At 44.8% G+C, this 25,106-nt stretch overlaps 1 protein-coding gene across 1 annotated transcript in view; it reads left to right on the forward strand.

Moving 5' to 3' along the window:
• The first annotated feature begins 499 nt into the window (after nt 1-499).
• hook2 (hook microtubule-tethering protein 2) overlaps nt 500-25,106 on the forward strand; it is a 68,223-nt gene continuing 43,616 nt past the window's right edge. Inside the window, exons 1-4 of the mRNA XM_080216763.1 lie at nt 500-717; nt 7,260-7,345; nt 18,836-18,905; nt 24,559-24,609. Coding sequence (XP_080072889.1) covers nt 673-717; nt 7,260-7,345; nt 18,836-18,905; nt 24,559-24,609 — 252 coding nt within the window. The 5' untranslated portion in view covers nt 500-672. The remainder of the gene's footprint in view (nt 718-7,259; nt 7,346-18,835; nt 18,906-24,558; nt 24,610-25,106) is intronic.

The following is a 25,106-nucleotide window of genomic DNA, read 5'->3' on the forward strand; positions in this document are numbered from 1 at the left end:
CGGGGATTTGCTCGTAAATTGACACAGGCGCACTAACGACGTTGGCTGGTAGATTGACGCAGGCGCACTAGCGGGGCTTGGCTGGTAGATTGACGCAGGCGCAATAGCGAAGGTTGGCTGGTAGTTGACGCAGGCGCATTAGCGAGATTAGGTGGTTGACGCAGGCGCAATTGCGGCGTTGGCTGGTAGTTGACGCACAGAGTAAGCAGTCTCACAACACCAGGTTAAAGTCTAACAGGTTTATTTGCTAGCAAAAGCTGCTTTTGATAGCAAATAAACCTGTTAGACTTTAACCTGGTGTTGTGAGACTGCTTACTATGTGAAACCCCAATCCAACGCCGGCATCTCCACAAATTGACGCAAGCGTATTATCAGGAGTATAGGGCAGACCGGTAGATTGACGCAGGCGCATTAACGGGGTTGACGCAGGCGCATTAACGAGGTTGGCTGGCAGGTTGACGCAGGCGCATTAACAGGGGTTGGCTGGCAGGTTAACGCAGGCGCACGGGCAGGGGGGGGAGGCTGGCTGGTGGCTGTTGGTACGGAAGCCGGTGGGGACGGATTGCGCGAAGGCGAAACGAAGCGTGAGGGACAGGAGCGAGAGAGAGCTGCCAGCGAGGAGGATTCAGTGGCGTCGTCGTTAAAATAGCCCCGCTTTGAAAAAAGAAAAAGATGAGCTTGGACAAAGCCGAGCTGTGCGACAGCCTCTTGCTATGGGTGAGATTGATAAGCCGTTTCCCCCTCCCCCCCACCTTTCCACCTGCCTGTAGCTTTTTAAAGAGTCAACAACTGCCAAGTTGCAGCTAATGCTTCAGTTGGCAGCCCCAAGCCAGGAGGATGTAAGTTAATGTTTATTTTCAGGTGCCTTTCCCCAGAGCTGGAAGATATCACCGGTGTCAGGTGCAGGGAGACTTGAGTGAAAACCAGGAGCTGGTTACACAGGATGAAGGGAAAAGTGGGAGACAACACACAGGGGCCCAGAGGATGAAAACATCAACGACCTGCATTTATATAGCGCCCTGCACCGCCTCTGGATATCCCAAAGTGCTTCACAGCCAATGCAGCAGCACCTTTAAAGTGTAGTCCCTGTTATGGACAACAACCAAGCACCATATTTACACACAACAAGCTCTGACAAACAGTGTGATACTAAAGGCAAAATACTGCTGGAATCTGAAACTAAAACTGAAAATGCTGGAAAATCTCAGCAGGCCTGACAGCATGTGTGAAGAGAGAATAAAACCAACCTTTTGAGTGTAGATGACCCTTCGTCAGAGCTAAGAGCAAAGAGAATCAGACGAGATTTATACTACAAGGGTTGGGAGGGTGTAATTGGATGAAGGAAATGTAAATGATTTGATTTATTATTGTCATGTATTAGCATGCAGTAAAAAGTATTATTTCTTGCGTCCTATACGGACAAAGCATACTGTTCATAGAGAAGGAAATGAGAGAGTGCAGAATGTAGTGTTACAGTCATAGCTAGGGTGTAGCAAAAGATCAGCTTAGTGTGAGGTAAATCCATTCAAAAGTCTGATGGCAGCAGGGAAGAAGCTGTTCTTGAGTTGGTTGGTACGTGACCTCAGACTTCTGTATTTTTTTCCTGGCAAAAAAAGGTGGAAGAGAGAATGTTTAGGAATGCGTTGGGTGCTTACTTATGTTGCCTGCTTTACCGAGGCAGAGTCAGTGGATGGGAGGCTGGGAGGCTGGATTGAGTGATGGATTGGGCTACACTCACAACTTTTCTTTTGGTTTCTTGCGGTGATGATGAAGAAGACTGAGAAAGTTGCTAAAAGGATCCATTAAGTAATCAAAATCTGTGAATGGCAGAACAAAGGTACAGGTTGTTAGGGAACTACCTGAGGAATGTGGCAGTTGTCCCAAAGGAGGCAGGGGGAGGGCAGAGACAAGTTGGAGAGCAAGAATGGAGAAGTGGAAAAATGAAGGGTGATAAAAATGGATGAATGAGATGCAAAGAAGAAATGAAACAAAATAAATGGAAATGGGATGAAGGTGGAGGGGAGGGTTCATACTCTGAAGTTGTTGAACTCACTCTGGAAGGCTGTAAAGTGCCCGATTGGAAGATGAGGTGCTGTTCTTCCAGTTTTCAACGGGGTTTGGTAGAACATTGCAAAAGGCCAAGGAAATGCATGTGGACAGGAGAGCAAAGTGCTGTGTTGAGATGGCAGGCAACAGGAAGGTCTAGGTCCTGTTTGCGGAGTGTCACCCAGTCTGCATTTGGACTCTCCGATATAGAGTAGACTGCATTGGGAGCAATAGACCAGTAGCTTTGGGCCCTAGGATGGTAAGCAGGGAGGAGGTAAAGGGGCAGGTGTTGCACCTTCTGTTGCATGGGAAGATGTGGGTATGCCGGCGTTGGACTGGCGTAAACACAGTAAAAAGTCTGACAACACCAGGTTTTAGTCCAATCTATTTATTTGATAATATACTCACAAGCTTTCGGGGTTAGTCCCTTCGTCAGGTGAATGGAGAGTTCTGGCCTCAGACAGAGCATATAAAGCACAGACAGTTTAGAGATTACTGATTAGAGATTACTAATCAGTAATCTCTAAACTGTCTGTGCTCTATATGCTCTGTCTGAGGCCAGAACTCTCCATTCACCTGACGAAGGGACTAACCCCGAAAGCTTGTGAGTATATTATCAAATAAATAGGTTGGACTAAAACCTGGTGTTGTCAGACTTTTTACTGCATGGGAAGATGCCATGGGTGGGGGTGAGGTGTTGGGTGTGATGGAGGAATGGACCAGGGTATTCTGGAGAGAACAGTCCCTGTGGAATGCTGACTGGGGTAAGGGAAGATGTGCTGAGTCATGGCATCATGATGGAGTTGGTGGAGTTGTCCATCTTCAGGACAACTGCCATTTTCCTCAGGTAAGAACGTAAGAACATAAGAAATAGAAGCAGGAGTAGGCCATCTAGCCCTTCGAGCCTGCCCTGCCATTCAATAAGATCATGGCTGATCTGTCGTGGCTCAGTTCCACATTCCCGCCCTCTCCCCATAACCCTTAATCCCCTCGCTTATCAAAAACCCATCAACCTGCGTCTTAAAAATATTTAGCAAGGCAGCCTCCCCCACTTCAACGGGCAGAGAATTCCAGAGATTCACCACCCTTTGAGTGAAGAAGTTCCTCCTCAACTCCGTTCTAAACCGCCCCCCCTTTATCTTGAGGCTGTGCCCCCTAGTCCTACTGTCCTTTCTGAGCGGGAAGAGCCTCTCCACCTCTATCCTATCCATCCCATTCACCATCTTATACGTCTCAATGAGATCTCCCCTCATTCTTCTAAACTCTAACGAGTACAAGCCTAGTTTATTCAGCTGCCCCTCATAGCTCAACCCCCTCAACTCCGGTATCAGCCTAGTAAACCTCCTCTGCACTCCCTCCAAGGTCAAAATATCCTTGCGTAAGTGCGGCGACCAAAACTGCACACAGTACTCCAGCTGCGGCCTCACCAATGCCCTATACAGCTGCAGCAAGACCTCCCTACTTTTATATTCAATCCCCCTCGCTATGAAGGCCAGCATCCCATTAGCCTTCCTGACCACCTGCTGCACCTGCAGTCCCTTAACAGCCTGCATCTCTGTCCTGCTGTTCACACATTCTGATAAATATTGGACAGGAGACTGCGGATAAAATTCCTGATTTTCAAAATAGTGGCCATGGGATCTTTTGTGTCTAATCTGGTGGGCCTAGATAGAATGTTCTGTTTGAGAATTGATGCAGATTTGATGGGCCAGATGGCCTCTTTCTGCACTTATGGATCCTAGGGCTGAAAATTAGGATTAAAATGAACACTGATTTCATTTTTTCTCTCTTTTGGCTGGTGCAGACCTGATGGGCTGAATGGTCTCTCCTGAACTGTAACTTAACTCCAGTTCTATCATTAGTGTGCAGCATAGAGAAACAGTAGCACAGTGTTTAGCACTGCTGCATCACAGTGCCAGGGACCTGGGTTTGATTCCCAGCTTGGGTCACTGTCTGTGTGGAGTTTGCCTTTGCTGCCCGTGTCTGCGTGGGTTTCCTCCAGCTACTCTGGTTTCCTCCCACAGTCCAGAGATGTGTGGGTTAGGTTAATTGGCCTTGCTAAATTGCCCCTTAGTGTCATTGAGATTAACAGGGTAAATGTGTAGGTTACAGGGCTGGGTGGGATTGTGGTCGGTGCAAACTCGATGGGTTGAATGGCTTCTTTCTGCACTATGGGGATTTTGTGATTCTATGATTTATGCATGTTTTTATGTACCAAACCTGATTCCTGACTGTGATGTTCACTGATTCTACAACACAAGCATTTGTTTGAAGAGAACAGTATAAATATTTTATGATCTAAGCGTGCGATTTTGAGAGGGGTCAATCAATTCAAGTTAAATTTTACCCACAGAATTTACAACTTAGAAGCAAGTCTTCAATTTAAACAAATTCTGGTGTTGAGCATTGTTGAGGTTCCTGATGTAAAACTGGAAACCAGTGATGTGGCAAAAGTTACTGAGGAGCCCAGGCGTTCATGAGTATAATCTGAGCTGACACGTCAGGGTGCTGCTGCTCTGCTGCTGCATCATCGCAGTTGCAAACCTTCAGCTGAAATGCTTAAACCAGGGCTTTAACTGCCTGTCCTGGGTTAACTGTGCGTTATGGCTGCGCATTGTACTCTGTGAAGAGGGGGAAGTGCGCTCTCCCAGCCTTTTAGCCAGTGTTCATTCCTTTAAATAATGTCCACAAGGGAAGAACAAATGATTCTTTGTCTTGTGGGGAAACAGCACTGCAGAGCATTGTGCCTCCATGGGAAACACTGATAAAGAATGTTAAACTTGGTTAACTTAAATGCTCTCAATCTGAGTAGTTGAGGCAGATAGAAAATTAGGCAAGTACAAGAGAGCGTAAGGAATAGAAGGGGTTTTAAAGTAAGATATGAGGAGCACCAACACGGTTACAGATCTGTTGGGCTTGAACGACGTGGCTATCTAATCTTTTGAAGTGTCAGCCTGGTGCTGTTTGCACTTTTACCTCTGAATCAGCCGCTGATTCATGCCTCGTATGATTTCAGTTTTATTATTTGATTTAGGGAGGGCGGCACTGTGGTTAGCCCTGCTGCCTCACAGCACCAGGGACCCGGGTTCGATTCCCAGCTAGGGTCACTGAGTGTGTATGTGGAGACTGCACATTCTCCCCATGTCTGTGTGGGTTTCCACCGGGTGCTCCGGCTTCCTCCCACAGTGCGAAAGATGTGCTGGTTAGGTGCAATGACCTGAACGGGCACCTGAGTGTGGTGACTAGGGGAATTTCAGAGTAACTTCATTGCAGTGTTAATGTAAGCCTTACTTGTGATTAATAAACTTATTATTATCACACGTATTGGGATACAGTGAAAAGTACTGTTTCTTTCCTGCTATACAAACAACGCATACTGTTCATAGAGAAGGAAAGGAGAGGATGCAGAATGTAGTGTTACAGTCATAGCCAGGGTGTAGAGAAAGATCAACTTAATATAAAGTAGGGCCATTCAAAAGCCTGATGGCAGCAGGGAACAGAACCTGAGCTCATGGTCTATGCTGACAAGTGACTTCAGCATTGAGGGAGGAGTGCTGTTTTCGTGCCAAAAATAGGCTTACATTAACACTGCAATGAAGTTACTGTGAAGATCCCCTATTGCCACATTCTGGCGCCTGTTCGGGTACACTGAGGAAGAATTTAACATGGCCAGTGCACCTAACCAGCATGTCTCTTGTGAGAGGAAACCAGAACACCTGGAGGAAACCCACACAGACATGAGGAGAACGTGCAGACTCCACACAGACAGTGACCCAAGCCAGGAATCAAATCTGGGTCCCCGGCACTGTGAGGCAGCAATGCTAACCACTGTGCTTGTTCTGAGAACGTTTAAGATCCTATCACTATTTGTAGGATCAGAGCATGGAGTTCTTCAGATATTCTGGCCAACATCCTCCTCCTACAAGTAGCTCCTATGGGCTATTAACATTTGCAATTTGTCTGTCATACTAGCCCAGGTAGCAGTTACTTCACTTCAGTGATTGGTTATGATGCATTCAGGGTGTGCTGAGCTGCGATACAGCTGCTGCATTTTACCTTTTTAAGCAGTGACGATTGAATGATTTAACCATCAAATTCAGAAATAGTTTTATAAAAATCACCATTGTTAGGCTGGCACAGTGGTTACCACTGCTGCCTCATAGCGCCAGTTATCCGGGTTCGATTCCTAGCTTGGGTCAATGTCTGCATAGGTTTCCTCCGGGTGCTCCGGTTTCCTCCCACAACCCAAAGATGTGTGGGTTAGGTGGATTGGCCGTGCTAAATTACCCCTTAGTGTCAGGGGGACTAGCCAGGGTAAACGCATGGGGTTGTGGGGATAGGGCCTGCTGGGATTGCGGTTGGTGCAGATTTGATGGGCCGAATGGCCTTCTTCTGCACTGTAGGATTCTATGAAATGAACACATATATATCCACACCGAACACTTAAAATGATTATTCTTTCCTGTCTTCTGTTGTTGTTTATTTCTTTAACTTTGGCCTGTGCCCACTGAATGTTTGTACTGGCAACTTTTAATTTGAATCCCCTCATCTATTTGCTTTGCTACTCAGTCTGCGGGAGAAGTCTACTGATGGGGCCCTGGCTACATTTTAACCTACACCAGGAGAACTGCCTGCTGAAATTTGGATAATGTTGTACAATCATTGACATCACTGTTCAAACCAGAAAACTTACAGAAGGAACTGTTGGATGGCACCCTGTCAAAAGGGCAGCACTTGCAGCCAGCACTACTGCACTTGAATGTCAGCCTCCATTTTTATACTCGGGTATATGCCATGGGACGGCATGGTGGCACAGTGGTTAGGGTGCTGCCTCACAGTGCCAGGGACTGACGTTCTATTCCTGGCTTGGGTCACTGTCTGTGGGGAGTTTGCACGTTCTCCCCGTGTCTGTGGGTTTCCTCCAGGTGCTCCAGTTTCCCCTCTCAGTCCGAAAGATGGTTAGGGCGATTGGCCGTGCTAAGCTGACCGTTAGCATCAGGAGGATAAAGAAGGTAAATATGTGGGTTAGGGGGATAGGACCTGAGTGTAATTGTTATCAGGTCGATAGGCTAAACGGCCTCCTTCTGCACTGTAGATTGTATGACTCTATCCTAGTTTTAAGTTTTAATGCAAGTGCCTCAATAACAGTGTTAAGAAAGGTTTCCTACTGTTGTCTTGCCTTTGGTTTAACATTTGTACCTTTCACTTCTTAGCTCCAGACATTCCATGTGCCATCACCCTGCACTACCAAACAGCAGCTGACCAGTGGAGTTGCAATCGCTCAGGTCCTTAATCACATGTAAGTTGTAAAAGATGTTTTGGTCATATTTCAAAGTTAACATTTTGGAAGTGAGAGTTGCTGGTGTGAAATGTTCTTCAATTTTCCCCACTATCAATGTCCTGGGGGTTACAATTGCCCCAAAACTGAACAGGACCAGCCATACAAATACTGTGGCTACAAGACTAGGGAAAAGGGTAACTCGCCCCTGACTCCCCAAAGCCTGCCCAGCATCTCAAAGACACGCCTTAGGAATGTGGTGGAATACTCTCCACTTGCCTAGGTGAGTACAGCCCCGATAATACTCAAGAAGCTTAACACTATCCAGGACCAACCAGCCCCGCTTGATTGGCACCTCGTCCACCATCTTCAACATCCACTTTCTCCACCATCAATGCCCAGTGTGAACCATCTACAAGTTGCACTTCAGTGACTCACCAAGCCTTTGTTGACAGCACCTTCCAAACTGGCAACCTCTACACCTAGGACTAGAGCAGCAGATACATGGGAATGCCACCGCCTGCAGGTTCCATTCCAAGCCACTCATCATCCTGACTTGGGAAATATATTGCTGTTCCTTCAGTGTGGCCGAGTCAAAATCCTGGAACTCCCTTCCTAAACATATTATTGACGGGGAACTTACAAATTATGGACTGCAGCAGTTCAAGAAAGTCTTTCACCACCATCTTCTTGAGGGCAATTTGGGATAGGCAGAAAACACTGACCTAACAACGATGCCCACATCCCATGAAAGAGTAAAAGGAAAGAATGCTAATATGTAATGTTATATAATTATTTGAAAATGGTTGTAAGCCAAGTTTAGATAGTGGGATCCGAACAGGACTATCGACTTTGAAGCAATTTAAACTAGGCAGGAGGGTGGGAATCAGAACAATGGGTCAGCAAGTGTAGAGACTGGGAATGAGTATGGGACCAAGGCCAGGCTAGCTCATAGGAAGAGCAGGCTGGGGCAGGTCAAACTCAGTGGGCCTGGAGTGCATTGCTAAGACAGATGAACTTAGAGCTTTGATTCCTGCGCGGAACTTGGATGTGGTTGCGGTAACAGAGACTTGGCTAAAAGAGGGACAGAACTGGCAGCTAAATTTTCTGGTTGGGGACGTGTGCATTTACCAGAGGACACAGATTTAAGGTGCAGGGAAGCAAGTACAGAGGAGATGTTAGGGGTAAGTTTTTCACTCAGAGGGTGGTGAGTGAATGGAATTGGCTGCTGTCGGTGGTGGTGGAGGCAAACTCGCTGGGGTCTTTTAAAAGACATCTGGATGAGTATATGGGATCTAATGGGATTGGGGGTTATAGATAGGTCTATGGCTTAGTAGGTATAGATGTGATCAGTGCAACTTGTGGGCCGAAGGGCCTGTTTGTGCTGTAGTGTTCTATGTTCTAGATGAGACAGAGGGAAAGGCGAAAGAAGTGGGGGAGTTGTAATACTGGTTAGGGACCATATTACAGCTGTTCAGAGGAAGGACACCTTGGAAGAATCATGTAATAGACACAGTGGGTAGAGCTCAGAAACAGGAAAGAAGCAGTCACTATGATAAGGGTATACCACAGGCCTTCTAACAGCCCACAGGAAGTTGAGGAGCGGATATGTAAGCAGATTCTGGACACGTGTAGAAGTAATAGGGCTGTTATAGTGTGAGACTTTAATTTTCCTCTTATTGACTGGAAATCCTTTGGGGCTAGGGGTCTGGAATTTAAGTGTGTCCAGGAAGGTTTTTTGGGACAATATGTAGATAGTCTGACTAGAAAGCATGCTATTACTGGACCTGGTACTAGGGAATGAACCCAGCCAGGTCATCAGAATTGCAGTGGAGGAACATGTGGCAAACAGTGACCATAGTTCTGTAACTTTTTGAATACTCATGGAAAAGGATAAGTGTTGTCCTAGGATTAAGGTGCTAATTTGGGGAAAGGATAACTACAACCAGATTACGCAGGATTTGGAGGTTATTGTTTGGGAGAGGCTGTTTGAGGATTAACCCACATCTGGCACATGGGAGTTTTTTTAAGAGTAGCTGATTGGAGTGCAGGACAGGCAAGTGCTTGTGAAAAGGAAGGGCAGGAAAGGCAGGATTCAGGAACCATGGATGACCAGGGAAATTGAGAGTCTAGTTAAAAAGGAAAAGGATATAAACATAAGGTTTTTGCAACTAAAAACAGATGAAGCACTTGAAGAGTATAGGGGAAGTAGAAAATAGCTCAAACAGGAGGGCAAAAAGGGTCACAAAATGTCCTTGGCAGGCAGGATTAAGGAGAATCCCAAGCCATTAGGAGCAAGAGGAAAGCTTAAGAAAGAGTTGGTCCACACAAAGGACAAAGGAGGGAGATTATGCATAGAATCAAAAGAAGTGGGTGAGATCCTTAATAAACACTTTGTATTCACAAAGGAGAGGGGCGTGTTGATTGGTGTCTTGGAGGGATATGTAAACCCTCTAGAGCGAGTCATCATTACGAGGGAGGAAGTGATAAGTGTATTTAAAAAGCATCAAAGTAGACAAATCCCCAGGGCCAGATGACATCTATCCCAGATACTGAGGAAGACAAGAGGTGAAACTGCTGGGCCTTTAATAGAAATATTTATTTCCTCATTGGCCACAGCTGAGGTCCCAGAGGATTGGCGGATAGCCAATGTTGTCCTGTTACTTAAGAAGGGTAGCAAAAAGGGTACCATAACTCGGGGAATGATAGACCAGTGAGTTTGACGTCAGTGATAGTGAAATGGTTGGAGAAGATACCTGGGAATAGTATCTTTGCACATTTGAAACTGATTGGCCTCATTAGTGACAGACGGTATGGTTTTGTACGAACGAGGACGTGTCTCACTAATTTGATTGAATTTTTTGAGGAGGTGGCAAAAATGATTGACGAGGGAAGAGCCATGGATGTTGTCTGTATGGACTTTAGTAAAGCACTTGACAAGGTGCTCATGGCAAGTTGGTGCAAAAGGTTAAATCACACATGATCAAGGGTGAACTTGCTGGATGGATTCAGAGCTCGCTTGGCCATAGAACACAGACAGTTGTGGTGGAAGAGTGTTTTTCTAAATGGAGGTCTGTAACTTGTGGTGTTCCACAGGGATCTGTGCTGGGATCTCTGTTATTTGTAATAAATAAATGTGAAAAGGATTAGCATGTGATTAGCACGTTTACGAGTGATACTAAGCTTGCTGGAGTTGCACATAGTGATGAAGATTGTCAGAGCATATAGCAGGATATAGATAGGCTGGAAAATTGGGCAGAGAAATGGCAATTGGAATTTAATCCAGACAAATGCGAGGTGATGCATTTTGGTAGATCCAATTCAGGTGGGAGCTATAAAATAAATGACAGAACCGTCAGGAGCATAGACATAGTGATCTGGGAGTACAGGTCCACAGATCCTTAAAAGTGGCAGCACAGGTGGGGAAGAAAGCATATTGCACGTTTGCCTTCATCGGCCGGGGCATTGAGTATAAAAATTGGCAAATTATGTTACAGTTATATAAAACATTGGTTAGGCCACATTTGGAATGCTGTGTCCCATTCTGGTCACCACACTACCAGAAGGATGTGGAGACTTTGGAGAGAGTACGGAAAAGGTTTGCAGCATGTTGCCTGGTATGGAGAGTATTAGCTGTGAGGAGAAATTGGATAAACTGGGCTTGCTCTCCCTGGAAAGACGGAGGCTGAGGGGGCGACCTGATAGAAGTTTATAAAATTATGAGAGGTTTGGATAGGGTGAACAGCTGGAAGCTTATTCCCAGGGCAGAAATGACAATTACAAGGGGAGCGTGCGTTCAAGATAAGGGGGGAAAGGTTCAATGGAGATGTGTGGAGGGGAGTGTTTTTACACAGAGGGTGGTGGGGGCCTTGAATGCACTGCCAAGTGCGGTGGTTGAGGCAGACATGTTGGTGACATTTAAGACTTATCTGGATAGACACATGAACAGGCAGGGTATACAGGAATATAGATGGTTGGTCAAGATAGGACAACGTGATCGATACAGGCATGATGGGCCGAAGGACCTGTACATGCGTTGTACTGTTCTTTGTTCAATTGGATCTTGCGCACCTTGCACATAGGCAGTAAGGATGTGCGGATGCTGGCATTGGACTGAGGTGGGCACAATAAGAGGTCTTCTGGTTGTGGGATTCTAACTATATGCAATAAAATTTATGCAGTGTTTAGGTAATGTAGAGTTAGAGAATGATTAATTTGAAATAAAATATAGAGATCATAGAAGCCTATAGTGCAGAAGGAGGCCTTTCAGTCCGTCGAGCCTACACCAACAACAATCTCACCCAGGCACTATCCCCGTAACAATGCCCTGCCTGCAATAGTAGTGAACTCGCCAACAATAAGGGCATTTAAATGGTCATTTGATAAACATATAAGAACTTAAGAACATAAGAAATAGGAGCAGGAGTAGGCCATCCAGCCCTTCGAGCCTGCCCCGCCATTCAATAAGATCATGGCTGATCTGTCGCTGCTCAGTTCCACTTTCCCGCCCTCTCCCCATAACCCTTAATCCCCTCTCCTATCAAAAACCCATCAACCCGCGTCTTAAAAATATTTAGCGAGGCAGCCTCCACCACTTCAACGGGCAGAGAATTCCAGAGATTCACCACCCTTTGAGTGAAGAAGTTCCTCCTCAACTCCGTTCTAAACCGCCCCCCTTTTATCTTGAGGCTGTGCCCCCTAGTCCTATTGTCTTTTTTGAGCGGAAAGAGTCTTTCCACCTCTATCCTATCCATCCCATTCATCATCTTATACGTCTCAGTGAGATCTCCTCTCATTCTTCTAAACTCTAACGAGTACAAGCCCAGTTTATTCAGCCTCTCCTCATAGCTCAACCCCCTCAACTTCGGTATCAGCCTAGTAAACCTCCTCTGCACTCCCTCCAAGGCCAAAATATCTTTGCGCAGGTGCGGCGCCCAAAACTGCACACAGTACTCCAGCTGCGGCCTCACCAATGCCCTATACAGCTGCAGCAAGACCTCCCTACTTTTATATTCAATCCCCTTCGCTATGAAGGCCAGCATCCCATTCGCCTTCCTGACCACCTGCTGCACCTGCAAGCTGGGTTTTTGCGACTCATGCACAAGGACCCCGAGGTCCCTCTGCACCGTCGCCTGCTGCAGTTTTTCGCCCCGTAAGTAATAGTCCTTCCTACCATTCTTCCTACCAAAGTGGACCACCTCACACTTGCCAACATTAAATTCCATTTGCCATTTCCTGGCCCATTCGCCCAGCCTATCTAGATCCTTCTGCAGACTCTCCACACCCTCCGCACAATTTGGATGATCTTGGAATAGTGTAGGTTAGATAGGCTTTAGATTGGTTTCACAGGTGGGCGCAACATCAAGGGCTGAAGGGCCTGTACTGCACTGTACTGTTCTATGTGTCCTCTGACTAAGGGGCAATTTAGCACGGCTAATCAGCCTAACCCGCACCTCTTCAGACTGTGGAAGAAACAGGAGCATCCGGAAGAAACCCACACAGCCACGGAAGAAACCCACACAGACAGTCACCCGAGACTAGGATTGAACCTGAGTCCCTGGTGCTGTGAGGCAGTAGGGCTGACTACTGTGTCACCTTAGTATCCTTATACTTCATATTACTTCCGTTATAAATTCTTCACCCTACGTTTTAAATACAACTATCCAATGTAAACTTGTCATACTGCAGTATTTCCACTGCCAGGCAAGTGTAGTTGCAATTTTACACAGTCCGTATTAAATATGCACACAGGAATTGATGATGGAAGCTGTTGACAGGAAATGTGCACTTAAGGTTTTTAGGAGGCAGTAATATAATCGAAACAGGATCCTCTTCATTATTTCCAAGACACATTACCACATCATGGAATTGTTTCTCACCTGTCTCTGGAGGGCAGATTGCTGTAAGAAGTCTCACAACACCAGGTTAACGTCCAACCAATTTATTTGATAGTAAACTCACAAGCTTTCAGGGTTTGCCCCTTCGTCAGGTGAATGGAGAGTTCTGGCCTCGGATTGCTGCCAGTGGGAAAAGCAAGTTTATTATTTCACGACACGTGGGTGCCATTGGGTAGGTCAGCATTCTTATTGCCCAACCCCAATTGCCCTTAAGGGGGGTGGGCTGGTTGGTTAAGCAAGCTGTCATCTTGAACCTCTGCAGTCCATGATACACCTACAGTGCAGAAGGAGGCCATTTGGCCCTTTGAGCTCACACCAACAATCTCACCCTATCCCCAAGATCCCTTTGTATTCACCTGCTAATCACAGCTGACGTGTGGGAGGAAACCCATGCTAGGGAGGGAGTTCCAGGATTTTGACCTATGAATGAATAGCAATATCGTTCCAAGCCAGGATAGTGTGTATCGCTTGGAGGGAACTTGCAAGTGGTGGTATTCCAATTGCCAGTGGTCCCTCCCATTTGAAGCTATCACCTGTTCTGGAAGGAGTGGGTATAGGTTAAACTCTTAAGCGCACTTATCCAAGAGCACATTATTCTAAGGAGCATTAGTCTAAAACTCTCCCTCTTCCGTCTGACAGAGTGAATGTCCTAAGCCACCTCAAACAAATGAGCAACATTATCTCCAGCATATTCAGTTATTTTCTATCCCGAGTTTACTCCATAATATAAACTGAATTTGGATCATGTGAAACTGTATTTGCAGTCTGTGGTGCCGCAGGTGGAAGTTTGAAAAGTGCTGATTTTAAATTTGGGGGAGGCAGTGGCTTAGTGATATTATCACTGGACTAGTAATCCAGAGACTTAGAGCAATGCACTGGGGACTGGAGTCAAATTCCACTAAGGCAGCTGGTGGAATTTAAATTCAATCAAAATCTGGAATTTAAAGCCCGCCTCAGTAACCGTGAACCCATTGTCGATTGTTGTAAAAACTCGTCTGGTTCACCAATGTCCTTTAGGGAAGGAAATCTGCTGTCCTTACCTGGTCTGGCCTATGTGTGACTCCAGCAATGTCGTTGATTCTTAAATGTCCTCTAAATTGGCCCAGAAAGCCCTTCAGTTGAAGGGCAATTAGGGATGGGCCGTAAATGCAGCCCTAACCAGTGATGCTAACATCCTAAAAATAAATGTTTTATCTGTTTATAATGTGAAAATGGGGGGTTGGTATTCCTTTGCATTGCAATAAGTGGATTAATGTTTTTCATTGCACTATCTGAAAGTTTTCTTCAATCTCTCCATTCATGGGATAAAATTGTCACTGGTATTTATTGACCATTTTTAATTGCCTTTGGGAAGATTGGGGTGACAGTCTTCTTGAATACCATTCAGAAGGGCAGTTAAGACAGCACTTTTCTGTGGGTCTGAAGTCATGTGTAGGCCAGACTGGGTAAAAATGGCAAATAGAGCCATTGAGGTTTACAACATGGAAATAGGCTGTTCAGCCCAACTTGTCCATGCCGTCCTTTTATTAACCATTAAGCTAGTCCCAATTACCCAAGTTTGGCCCATATACCTCTATACCCATCTTACTGTGTAGGGCGGTCTGGTGGCACAGCGGTTAGCACTTCTGCCTCACATCCCACATGCGTAGGTCAACATGGTGGTACAGTGGTTAGCACTGCTGACTCACAGTGCCAGGGACCGGGGTTTGATTCCCGGCTTGGGTCACTGTCTGTGTGGAGTTTGCACGTTCTTCCCATGTCTGCATGGGTTTCTTCCGGGTGCTCCGGTTTCCTGCAAGTTAGGTGAATTGGCCATGCTAAATTCTCCCTCAGTGTACCTGAACAGGCACTGGAATGTGGCCACTGGGGGATTTTCTTGGTAACTTCATTGCAGTGTGAATGTAAGCCTATTTGTGACACTAATAAATGAACTTAAACTTAGCTGTTTAAATGCTTTTTAAAAGACAAAATTGTACCCTCCTCTACTGCTACCTCTGGCAGCTTGTTCCAGACATTTACCACCCTCACTCACCTGGAGAGAATGCGCAAACTCCACACAGACAGTGACCAAGCTGGGAATCAAACCCGGGTCCCTGGCACTGTGAGGCACATCCTACACATGTGGGATGTGCTACCACATGGAGCTGCTGATGTGAGCTGCGTAGAGGTATTGGGGTGGGGGGGGGGGGGGACTGAATAAACGCATGAGGGAGGAATGAGGTGATACTGATAGGGATGGATGAAGATCTTGTGGAGCATAAATACGAACATGAACTAGTTGGGTCAAATGGCCTGTTTAATTGATGCTGTAGAGCAGTAATGGGCAACTTAGGCTAGTGAGTGAGCCGCATGAGTCATTGGATGGGATTTTACGACCTTGCTTGGGCGAGGCTCATAAAATCCTGCCCGAGGTCTACAGAGAATTCCATTCTGCGAGCCTCGCCCACCCTGATTCCGGTGCAGACAAGGCGGTAAAATTCCGGCCAAGGTGTTTATAGCATGGAATGGGCTCTTCAGCCCAACTTGTCCATGACGCCCAGTTTTTAACCATTAAGCTAGACCCAATTGCAAGCATTTGGCCCATATCACTCTATACCCATTTTACCCATGTAACTGTCTAAATGCTTTTTAAAACACAAAAGTGTATCCAGCTCTACTACACCTCTGGCAGCTCATTCCAGATGCTCACCACAGTCTGTGTGAAAAAAATTGCCCCCCTAGACCCTTTTGCATCTCTCCCCTCTCACTTTAACCCTATGCCCTCTAGTTTTAGACTCCCCTAAACGGCATTAATGAACAAGGTGGATTTGAAATGACAATTGATAGTTTTGTGAGTACTGTCACTGACATTTTTATTCACTTTATTTTTTCTCAATTGATTTTAAACTCCCCAGCTGCCATTTGAAATTCTGTCTCTGGAGCACTGATCCAGGCCTCTTGATTACAAAACCCGTAATATAACCACTGTGCTATTGTTCCTGCAGTAACTCTTCAGAGGCTGGCGTCCCTTCACCAGATTTCATTTATTTACAAACTCAATTCCACTTCCAAGTGTGCTTCAGGCACAAAGTCAGAATCCGGAGTGCCAGTAGACCTGACGCTCCCATATTTATATAGAGGAGAGAGTCCCTTTTGTGGAATAAATTGAGATGGCTGGTCCTGTCTTTAACTACAGACAATACAAACCCAAGAAGCAGATATCTCTGTATAAAAATGTAACAACTATTTAACAAAAACACAACAAGCAACTGCTCGGAGATCATGAAAACAATTAAGCAGCCCTGTGATAGGGCAACAGAGCCTCTTCGATGAATCTGTCCTTTACATAAGAACATAAGAAATAGGAGCAGGAGTAGGCCATCTAGCCCTTTGAGCCTGCCCCGCCATTCAATAAGATCATGGCTGATCTGTCGTGGCTCAGTTCCACGTTCCCATCCTCTCCCCATAACCCTTAATCCCCTCGCTTATCAAAAACCCATCAACCCGCGTCTTAAAAATACTTAGCGAGGCAGCCTCCACCACCTCAACGGGCAGAGAATTCCAGAGATTCACCACCCTTTGAGTGAAGAAGTTCCTCCTCAACTCCGTTCTAATCCGCCCCCCCCTTTATCTTGAGGCTGTGCCCCCTAGTCCTACTGTCCTTTCTGAGCGGGAAGAGTCTCTCCGCCTTTATCCTATCCATCCCATTCATCATCTTATATGTCTCAATGAGATCTCCTCTCATTCTTCTAAACTCTAACGAGTACAAGCCTAGTTTACAATCATAAACAGATCAATTATACATTTTCTTATCAATTATGCTTGCCTCATATTAGTTTAAAATCAGTTCCATTCAATAAACATATATCAGTAATAATTCCTGACATGCACCTCATCCAATTGCATTTCAGCATCCAGCATAATCATGTCTCATTCGTCCATTTAATCCAGATACTAACTCCCATCTTGACTAAAGTCACTTCTGACGCACATCATAGAGGTCAGAGTGAACATTCCCCTTGGTTCATTGGCAAATTGGATGGACATGTGATCCTGCGTCCAGGTACATATTTACTCAATGTCTAGACAATGAAAATCCCTATTCATAATTTTGTAAGATATGTTCCCTCACCAGAAACTTTGATATGTATTTCGCTAACTACAGGGTTCCTATGCCTTTAGCTGCAAACTCTTCGCCTTTACCATCACCCCTTACGGTAACCGGCTTTCAGCTGAGCAATGATTCATTCATTTAAAAATATCAATATATATGCTTTAAAGTCATAATGATTTGTTCAATTTTCTTACTGCATTCACATATATATAAACTGTAAGTCTCATTGGCTTACTAAGTTTGTTTCAAGGATCATTTAACTTTATTGCTAATCTTTTCAATGTTTAAATGTATTTTGAAACCAAAAGAAAAAATGCTGGAAAATCTCAGCAGGTCTGGCAGCTTCTGTAAAGAGAGAAAAGAACTGACGTTTCAAGTCCAGACAACTCTTTGTCAAAGCTAAAAGGCATAGAGAAGTGGGAAATATTTTTATGCAGAGTGAAGGAATGAAAGATGAGCCCTAGGCACAGAAACCAGGGGAAAAGGCTGCTAATGGCAGTCCACAGAGAAAATAAAAGGTGTGAATTGCCAAACGGCAGAGAAGCTAAAATGAAGATGTTGGGGGAGGTGGTGGGGGGGAGGAATATGGATGGGACAGAGGTAAGATTTAGAAAAGGAGAAGCAAAGGGGAAGAAAAGTTGAGGGAAGGGGCATAAAGTAGGGGAAAAGAGTGGGAAGAAAATTGAAGAAAGACAATAAATAAATAAAAAGTAGAGAACAGTAAAAAAAAAATTAAATAAAATAGAATGAAAGCGAAGGGTTGTAGGTGAGGTAGAGCAAATCATCTGAAGTTGTTGAATTCAGTGCTGTAATGTGCCTGGCTGAAAGATGAGATGCTATTCCTGGAGTTTGCATTGAGCTTCACTGGAACATTGCAGCAGGCCAAGGACAAAAGGGCATGGGAGCAAAATTATGTGTTAAAATGGCAAGCAACCAGTAGGTCAGGGTCCCGATTGCACACAGACCGAAGCTGCTCAGCAAAGCGAACACCCCAGTACTTTTCCAGCATTTTCTCTTTTGGTTTCAGATTCCAGCATCCACAGTAATTTGCTTTTGTCTAAACATATTCCCTTATGTACCTTATTAACCAATTAAAAACATTTCCTTTTCACTCCCTGATTGAGCGTCAATAATGGATCAATCATAAGAACATAAGAAATAGGAGCAGGAGTAGGCCATCTAGCCCTTCAAGCCTGCCCGCCATTCAATAAGATCATGGCTGATGTGAAGTGGATCAGTTCCACTTTCCTGCTTTCTCCCCATAACCCTTAATTCCCTTGCCTATCAGAAATCAGGGAGCTTGTACTCTTAAGAGGCCAACCTCGTGGACCTCGCCATTACAGTTCCCTGTATGGAATATGCCAAGTTAAGTCTTTCAGAGTACCCAAAACACAACTCGCTCTCCATTTTCCGGGGTCACGTCATCTGTTGCTCTCAATTGTGTTGAAAGACTCATACGCTTTTCTGTATTGTTTCCTGGAACGAGTTTCCGTTATCCTCTGTTTCTTTATTTTTGAACAGTGATCCTTCCTGGTTTGATGAGGCCTGGTTAGGGCGCATTCGGGAAGATATCAGTGATTGGAGGCTGAAGGTACGGTGATAGATTATGACTATTTTTACTTGCTTCAAAAAAGGTCAACTTAAACAAGCATAGGTTTTGTACTCTGATTAGTGTTAAAGCCTAGTCTGTTGCTGGACCCTGAATTGTACAGAATGACCAAAATATTCAATATAATGTATAATTCTAGTACTCTCCACTGATGTAGATAGCAGCTTTAATTACTGCTGAAATGGGGGCACTAGGTCACAATATCCTTTCAGCAAGCGAGGGAAACAGCTGTCTATGGTTCCACATTAGATCATTATCTGCAGTCACCTGCTGTAAGGTGCTCACATCACAGAGGGTCCCGCTTGGCTGTAATACCCATTCAAAGTTTGTCTAGGAAGGCAGCTATTTGGAAAGTGCACTGGTAAAGTAGGTAAAGCTCAGTTGGCGGGATGGCTGGTTAGTGTTGCAGAACGACTCCAAAGTGCAGGGTCAATTCCTGTACCAGCTGAGGTCATTCATGAAGACCCTGCCTTCTCAACCTCACCTGAGGTGTGGTGATCGTAGAACAGTAACTGAGGTGGCAGCAGCAAAAGAGTCCTCCTTGAAATTTTATGCCTTGCCAGCATTTTATTTTATTTAGTGTGACAAGTAAGCTTGCATTATCACTGCAATGAAATTACTGTGAAAATCCCCTTGTCACCACACTCCGGCGCCTATTCGGGTACACTGAGGGAGAATTTAGCATGGTCATTGCACCTAACCCAGCACGTCTTTCGAACTGTGGGAGGAAATTGGAGCACCTGGAGGAAACACATGCAGATACAAGGAGAATGTGCAAACTCCACACAGACGGAAACCCAAACCAGAATTCGAACCTGGGTCCCTGGCACTGTGAGGCAGCAATGCTAACCACTCTGCTACCCGCAATGACTTGGCAGCCTGTAACCTATCTGATAAGAGTGTCAAAGAAGTAGTGTGTTTTTTTTGTACTGTGAATGTGTTCGCCCACTGTGAAGCTTGTTTGGATCTTGTTTTCCCTCTCAGCTATCACTAGAAGCACTTTTGATCCCAGCTGTCTTCCCAGTACCACAGCTGTGCAACAGGTCAATTCTCAAGAAAATCCGTTTTGGTATAAAGTTACATAATGTGATGGACTGTGATTTGTATCAGTGATTCATAAAGTTGCTGAAAGATAAAAGTAAACTGGCGACAAAGGATTGATTGATTGATGGGTTTGTTCTGTACATCTGCTGAGATTTAAGTGAGAGATGGCATTGTACACCCTGAGGGACTGCAGTACACGACGATCGCTTTGTACTGATGTTGCCAGGCATGAAGCCTCGAAACCTTTAACAAGAAACTTATTAGTTCACTGGATGAACGCACCAACTAAGAATGAAGTGAGTTAGTTGATCTCAATTGAGTCAACAATACCTACTTACAGTTTCTGGTAGAGAAAGGGGTCCAACACCTAATCATCATTCATTGACTTTTATTGGAAGTTTGTACATGCGGTGTCACAGTGAAAGTAGATTCAGTAGATAAGAACTTGGAGCAAAGCAAAATTAAAGTCTAAAGTTTATTTATTAGTCACAAATAAGGCTTACATTAACACTACAATGAAGTTGCTGTGAAATTCCTCTAGTTGCTACACTCCGGTGGTTGTTCAGGTCAATGCACCTAACCAGCACCTCTTTCAGACTGTGGGAGGAAACCAGAGCACCTGGAGGAAACCCACGCAGACACGGGGAGAATGTGCAAACTCCACGCAGATAGTGACCCAAGCTGGGAATCGAACCCAGGTCCCTGGAGCTGTGAGGCAGCAGTGCTAACCACTGTGTTACCGTGCCACCCCAATTAAAGATGTACAATGTTATGTTCTTACTCATGTTATGTCTTTAATCGGGGTGGCATAGTAACACAGTGGTTAGTGCTGCTGCCTCACAGCGCTAGGGACCCGGGTTCGATTCCAGCCTCACTGTCTGTGTGGAGTTTGCACATTCTCCCCATGTCTGCATGGGTTTCCACCCATAGTCTAAAGATGTGCGGGTTAGGTTGATTGGCCATGCTAAATTGACCCTAGTGTCAATTCAGCTAGCTAGGGTAAATATGTGGGGTTATGGGGATAGATCCCTGGGTGGGATTGTGGTTAGTGCAACTTCGAAGGGCCAAATGGCCTCCTTCTGCACTGTAAGGATTCTGTGAACTGTATCAGTGGCCGTTTGGATTAAGGCTGAACTTCTATCTCAATTCCGCTTCCTGCACCATCTCCACATCACTTTAATCTCATAGTGTTCAAATAATAGGCATAATGCTCTTTTTGTTGGACAGGTCTCAACAAAGTGCAGTCCTTTGAAATAAGGACTTGTTATAACATGGCCAAGGTTTTCTTTCCCAGCCTTTAGAATCCAACCATCTGTTCAACCACGGTTTACCAATAGATTTTTTTTCTCTCTCAAGAAATTTGTAACACAGGCAACTATTTTCTAATTACAAACAATGCAATTCATCTGACTCGCATTCCATGCCTACCTTCAGTGTCTGGAAATCTAGTTGATATTTTGTTTTTCTCCTTTCTATTTATTTCTCATGACCTGTGCCTCACACAATCAGATGATCGACTAATATTCACTCTTTGTCCCCAAGCATGAAGAGTGGGCGACATCGAGGAGACCCAACCATATTTGTCAGCCCAGATCCTAGCAGGAACCTAAAACTCCAAGGAGAAAAGGGGAAGAGTTTCATCCTTGGCTATTGTAAATCAGGGCTATCAGGCGACTGCATTTTTTCCAGCCCCAAAGATCATGTTTTTGCATATATTTGGAATACAAGTTGACACCCCCTTTTTAGGTACGATCTTCTTGCATTAAAATTTATTTATTAGTGTCACAAGTAGGCTCACATCAACACTGCAATGAAGTTACTGTGAAAATCCCCTCGTTGCCACACTCTGACTTCTGTTCGGGTACACTGAGGGAGAATTTAGCATGGCCAATCTAGCGCGTAACTAGCACCATCTTTCAGACTGTGGGAGGAAACTAGAGCACCTGGAGGAAACCCACGCAGACACGGAGAGGTTAATGTGTCTTATAAAACCTTGACCTTGTAATGCAGCCTGACAATGCTCAACCTCAAGTTTTTCAGTTATTTTTAAATTGTACTCGTAAGGAGAAGCAACAGGATAGGCTGTTCAGCCCCTCGAGCCTGCTCTACCATTCAGTACGATCGTGGCTGATCTCATCTCAGCCTCCCCTCCACTTCTCTACCCGTTCCCAATAACCCTTCTTCCCACTACTGATATAAAAAATCTACCTCCTCAAATTTGTTTACTGTTCTGACATCCACAGTACCCTGGGCTAGAGAATTCCACAGATTCACTACCCTTTGAGTGAAATAATTTAAAAGACAGCACTTCCAACATTGCAGCTCTCCCTCAGGACAGCAATTGAGTGTGAACCTTGATTTTGGAGCTCAGATTCTTGAACCCACAATCTTCGGACTTGAGGCAACGTTGTTACAAACCAAGCCACGGCTGCTAATCTCGGTGCAAAAGTCAACCCCCATTTTGGAGAAATTTTTGAGACTGACATCTGTAGAATCATGCAGAGCAGAAGGAGGACATTCAGCCCATCGCATCTGCACCAACCACATTCTTACCTATCTACATAACCTTATGCATTTACACTAGCTGGTCCCCCTGACACTATGGGGCAATTTAGCGTGGCCAATCCATCTAACCCACAAGTCTTTGGACTGAGAGGAAACCCACGCAAACACAGCGAGAATGTGCAAACTTGGGCAGCATGGTGGCACAGTGGTTGGCACTGCTGCCTCACAGTGCCAGGGACCCAGATTCAATTCCAGCCTCAGGTCATTGTCTGTATGGAGTTTGCACGTTCTTCCCGTATCTGCGTGGGTTTCCTCCGGGTGCTCCAGTTTCCTCTCTCAGTCCAAAGATGTACAGGTTAGGTGGATTGGCCATTGTAAATTGACCCTAGTGTCAGGGGGGATTAGTAGGGTATATGTATGGAGTTACGGGAATAGGGCCTGGGCGGGATTGTAGTCAATACAGATTTAATGGGCCAAATGGCCTCCTTTTGTGCTGTAGGGTTTCTATAATTCCACATGGACAGTGAGCCAAGCCAGGAATTGAACCCAGGTCCCTGGTGCTGTGACATAGCAGTTCTAACCACTGTGCTGCCCTGTGGTACATTAAATGCAGTAAAAAGTCTGACAGTGTTTACGCCAGTCCAACGCCGGCATACCCACATCATGTACATTAAATGAACAGCTGCAAGTATTACAGTAAAATTGAATTTGGAGAAGCTGAATCAATATACTATTTCGTACGGTATCTTGAAGTGTACTTGTTGGATTGTGCCTGCTAAAGATGTCTTTTGAATCCATCATTAAACATAAACCTGAATTATCCAATAGACTTAGATACTGCAAGTGGTAATCTACAGGATGTCCTCCACATTTGTGCCTGTGGCTATAAAAAGAAGTCGAGAATTGAGACTAATCCTGTTGATTATCAGCAGGGACAAGTATGAATGACCTTTAACCTTCTGTTGAAATGAAACCTTGGTTTTTAAAAATATCAGTTACTAACAAAATAAACCTAAACTCTGTATAATATTTGAATAAATGTTTCCTCCATTAATAACATCCAAAAGAGAAAAACAAATCCGTGTTAATAGTGTATTTTGTACTCAAAAATAACTTTCTTGCTATGGCAAGAGGATTAAGTAAAATTTATTTAGTGGTCACAAGTAAGGCTTATATTAACACTGCAATGAAGTTGCTGTGAAAATCCCCTAGTTGCCACACTCTAGCACCTGTTTGGTTACACTGAGGGAGAATTTAGCATGGCCAATGCGCCTAACTAGCATGTATTTCGGACTGTGGGAGGAAACTGGAGCACCTAGAGGAAACCCACTCAGACATGGGAAGAATGTGCAGACTCCACACAGACAGTTACCTAAGCCGGGAATCGAACCCAGGTCCCTGGCACTGAGGCAGTAATGTTAACTGCTGGTAAAATGGTGGCATGCGGTTGTTAATAACTTGAAATGTCCCACTGATGTGCTAAAAGTTTGAAATCACACTATTACGGGGGTATGTGAGCAAACTTTAAATTACATATGACAGTGCAATATCAAATGATTTTTCCATACTGTCGTTGAAATGTGGTCATAGGGAAGGTGGTGGTGTAGTGTTAGTGTCACTAGACTAGAATCCGGAGATCCAGGGTAATGCTCTGGAGACCTGGTTTCAAATCCCACCATGGCAGATGGTGAAATCTGAATTCAGTAAAAATCTGGAATTAGAAGCCTAATGGTGACCGTGAAACCATTGTCAATTGTTGTAAAAAGCCATCTGGGTCACTAATGTTCTTTAGGGAAGGAAATCTGCCACCCTTACCTGGTCTGGCCTATGTGTGACTCCAGACCCTCAGCAACATGGTTGACTCTCAAATGCCCTCTGAATTGAAGGGAGATTAGGGATGGGCAAGAAATGCTGAGCCCAGCCAGAGAAGCCCACTTCCCGTTAAATGAATATTAAAAAAAAGTTTGAACTGTACTGATATTTTGAGTTTGCAAATCGTGATCTTGGGATGAACCAAAATCCTGACTATTGTCTTCCCCTGCGTTTGCCTGATAGATTCTGACTGTTTAAATTTCTTGTAATACAGGTAAGCAACCTGAAGAAAATCCTTCAGAGAATGTTGGAGTATTATCATGATGTAAGTATTCATAAATCAGCAGCACACTGGATTGTTTTCAGAGTATGTCAGCCATGGGAAATTTGCAAAAGTCGCCATACGTGGCAATAAACCATAGTTGTGAGCCTGTTCGAAACACTAAGGGCAGGATTTTCTGAATGAATTCGCCCCAAGACCGGAAAATCAAGCCTGAGGTCAACGGACCTTTGCATGGTACCTGTCCCGCCTGCAGGAAGGGAAATTCCACCCTAGGAGTGGGACAATGCTGACTATATTTTGGGAACTTGAATATGCCATTTTTCATTCAGAAAGACTCTGGGTCAAGTACAGCGAACGGTGTAATGTTCTGCAGTGTGGTTTGTCTCCATGAGACCACAAGACATTGCAGCAGAATTAGGCACTCTGCCATTCAATCATGACTGATATTTTTCTCATCCCCATTCTCCTACCTTTTCCCCATAACCCCTTATCCCCTTATTAATCAAGAACCTATCAATTTCTGTCTTAAAGACACTCGA

Source organism: Carcharhinus amblyrhynchos, chromosome 33 (genome assembly GCF_965287045.1).
Source record: "Carcharhinus amblyrhynchos chromosome 33, sCarAmb.v2.hapA, whole genome shotgun sequence".
In the NCBI taxonomy this organism is placed as follows: Eukaryota; Metazoa; Chordata; class Chondrichthyes; order Carcharhiniformes; family Carcharhinidae; genus Carcharhinus; species Carcharhinus amblyrhynchos.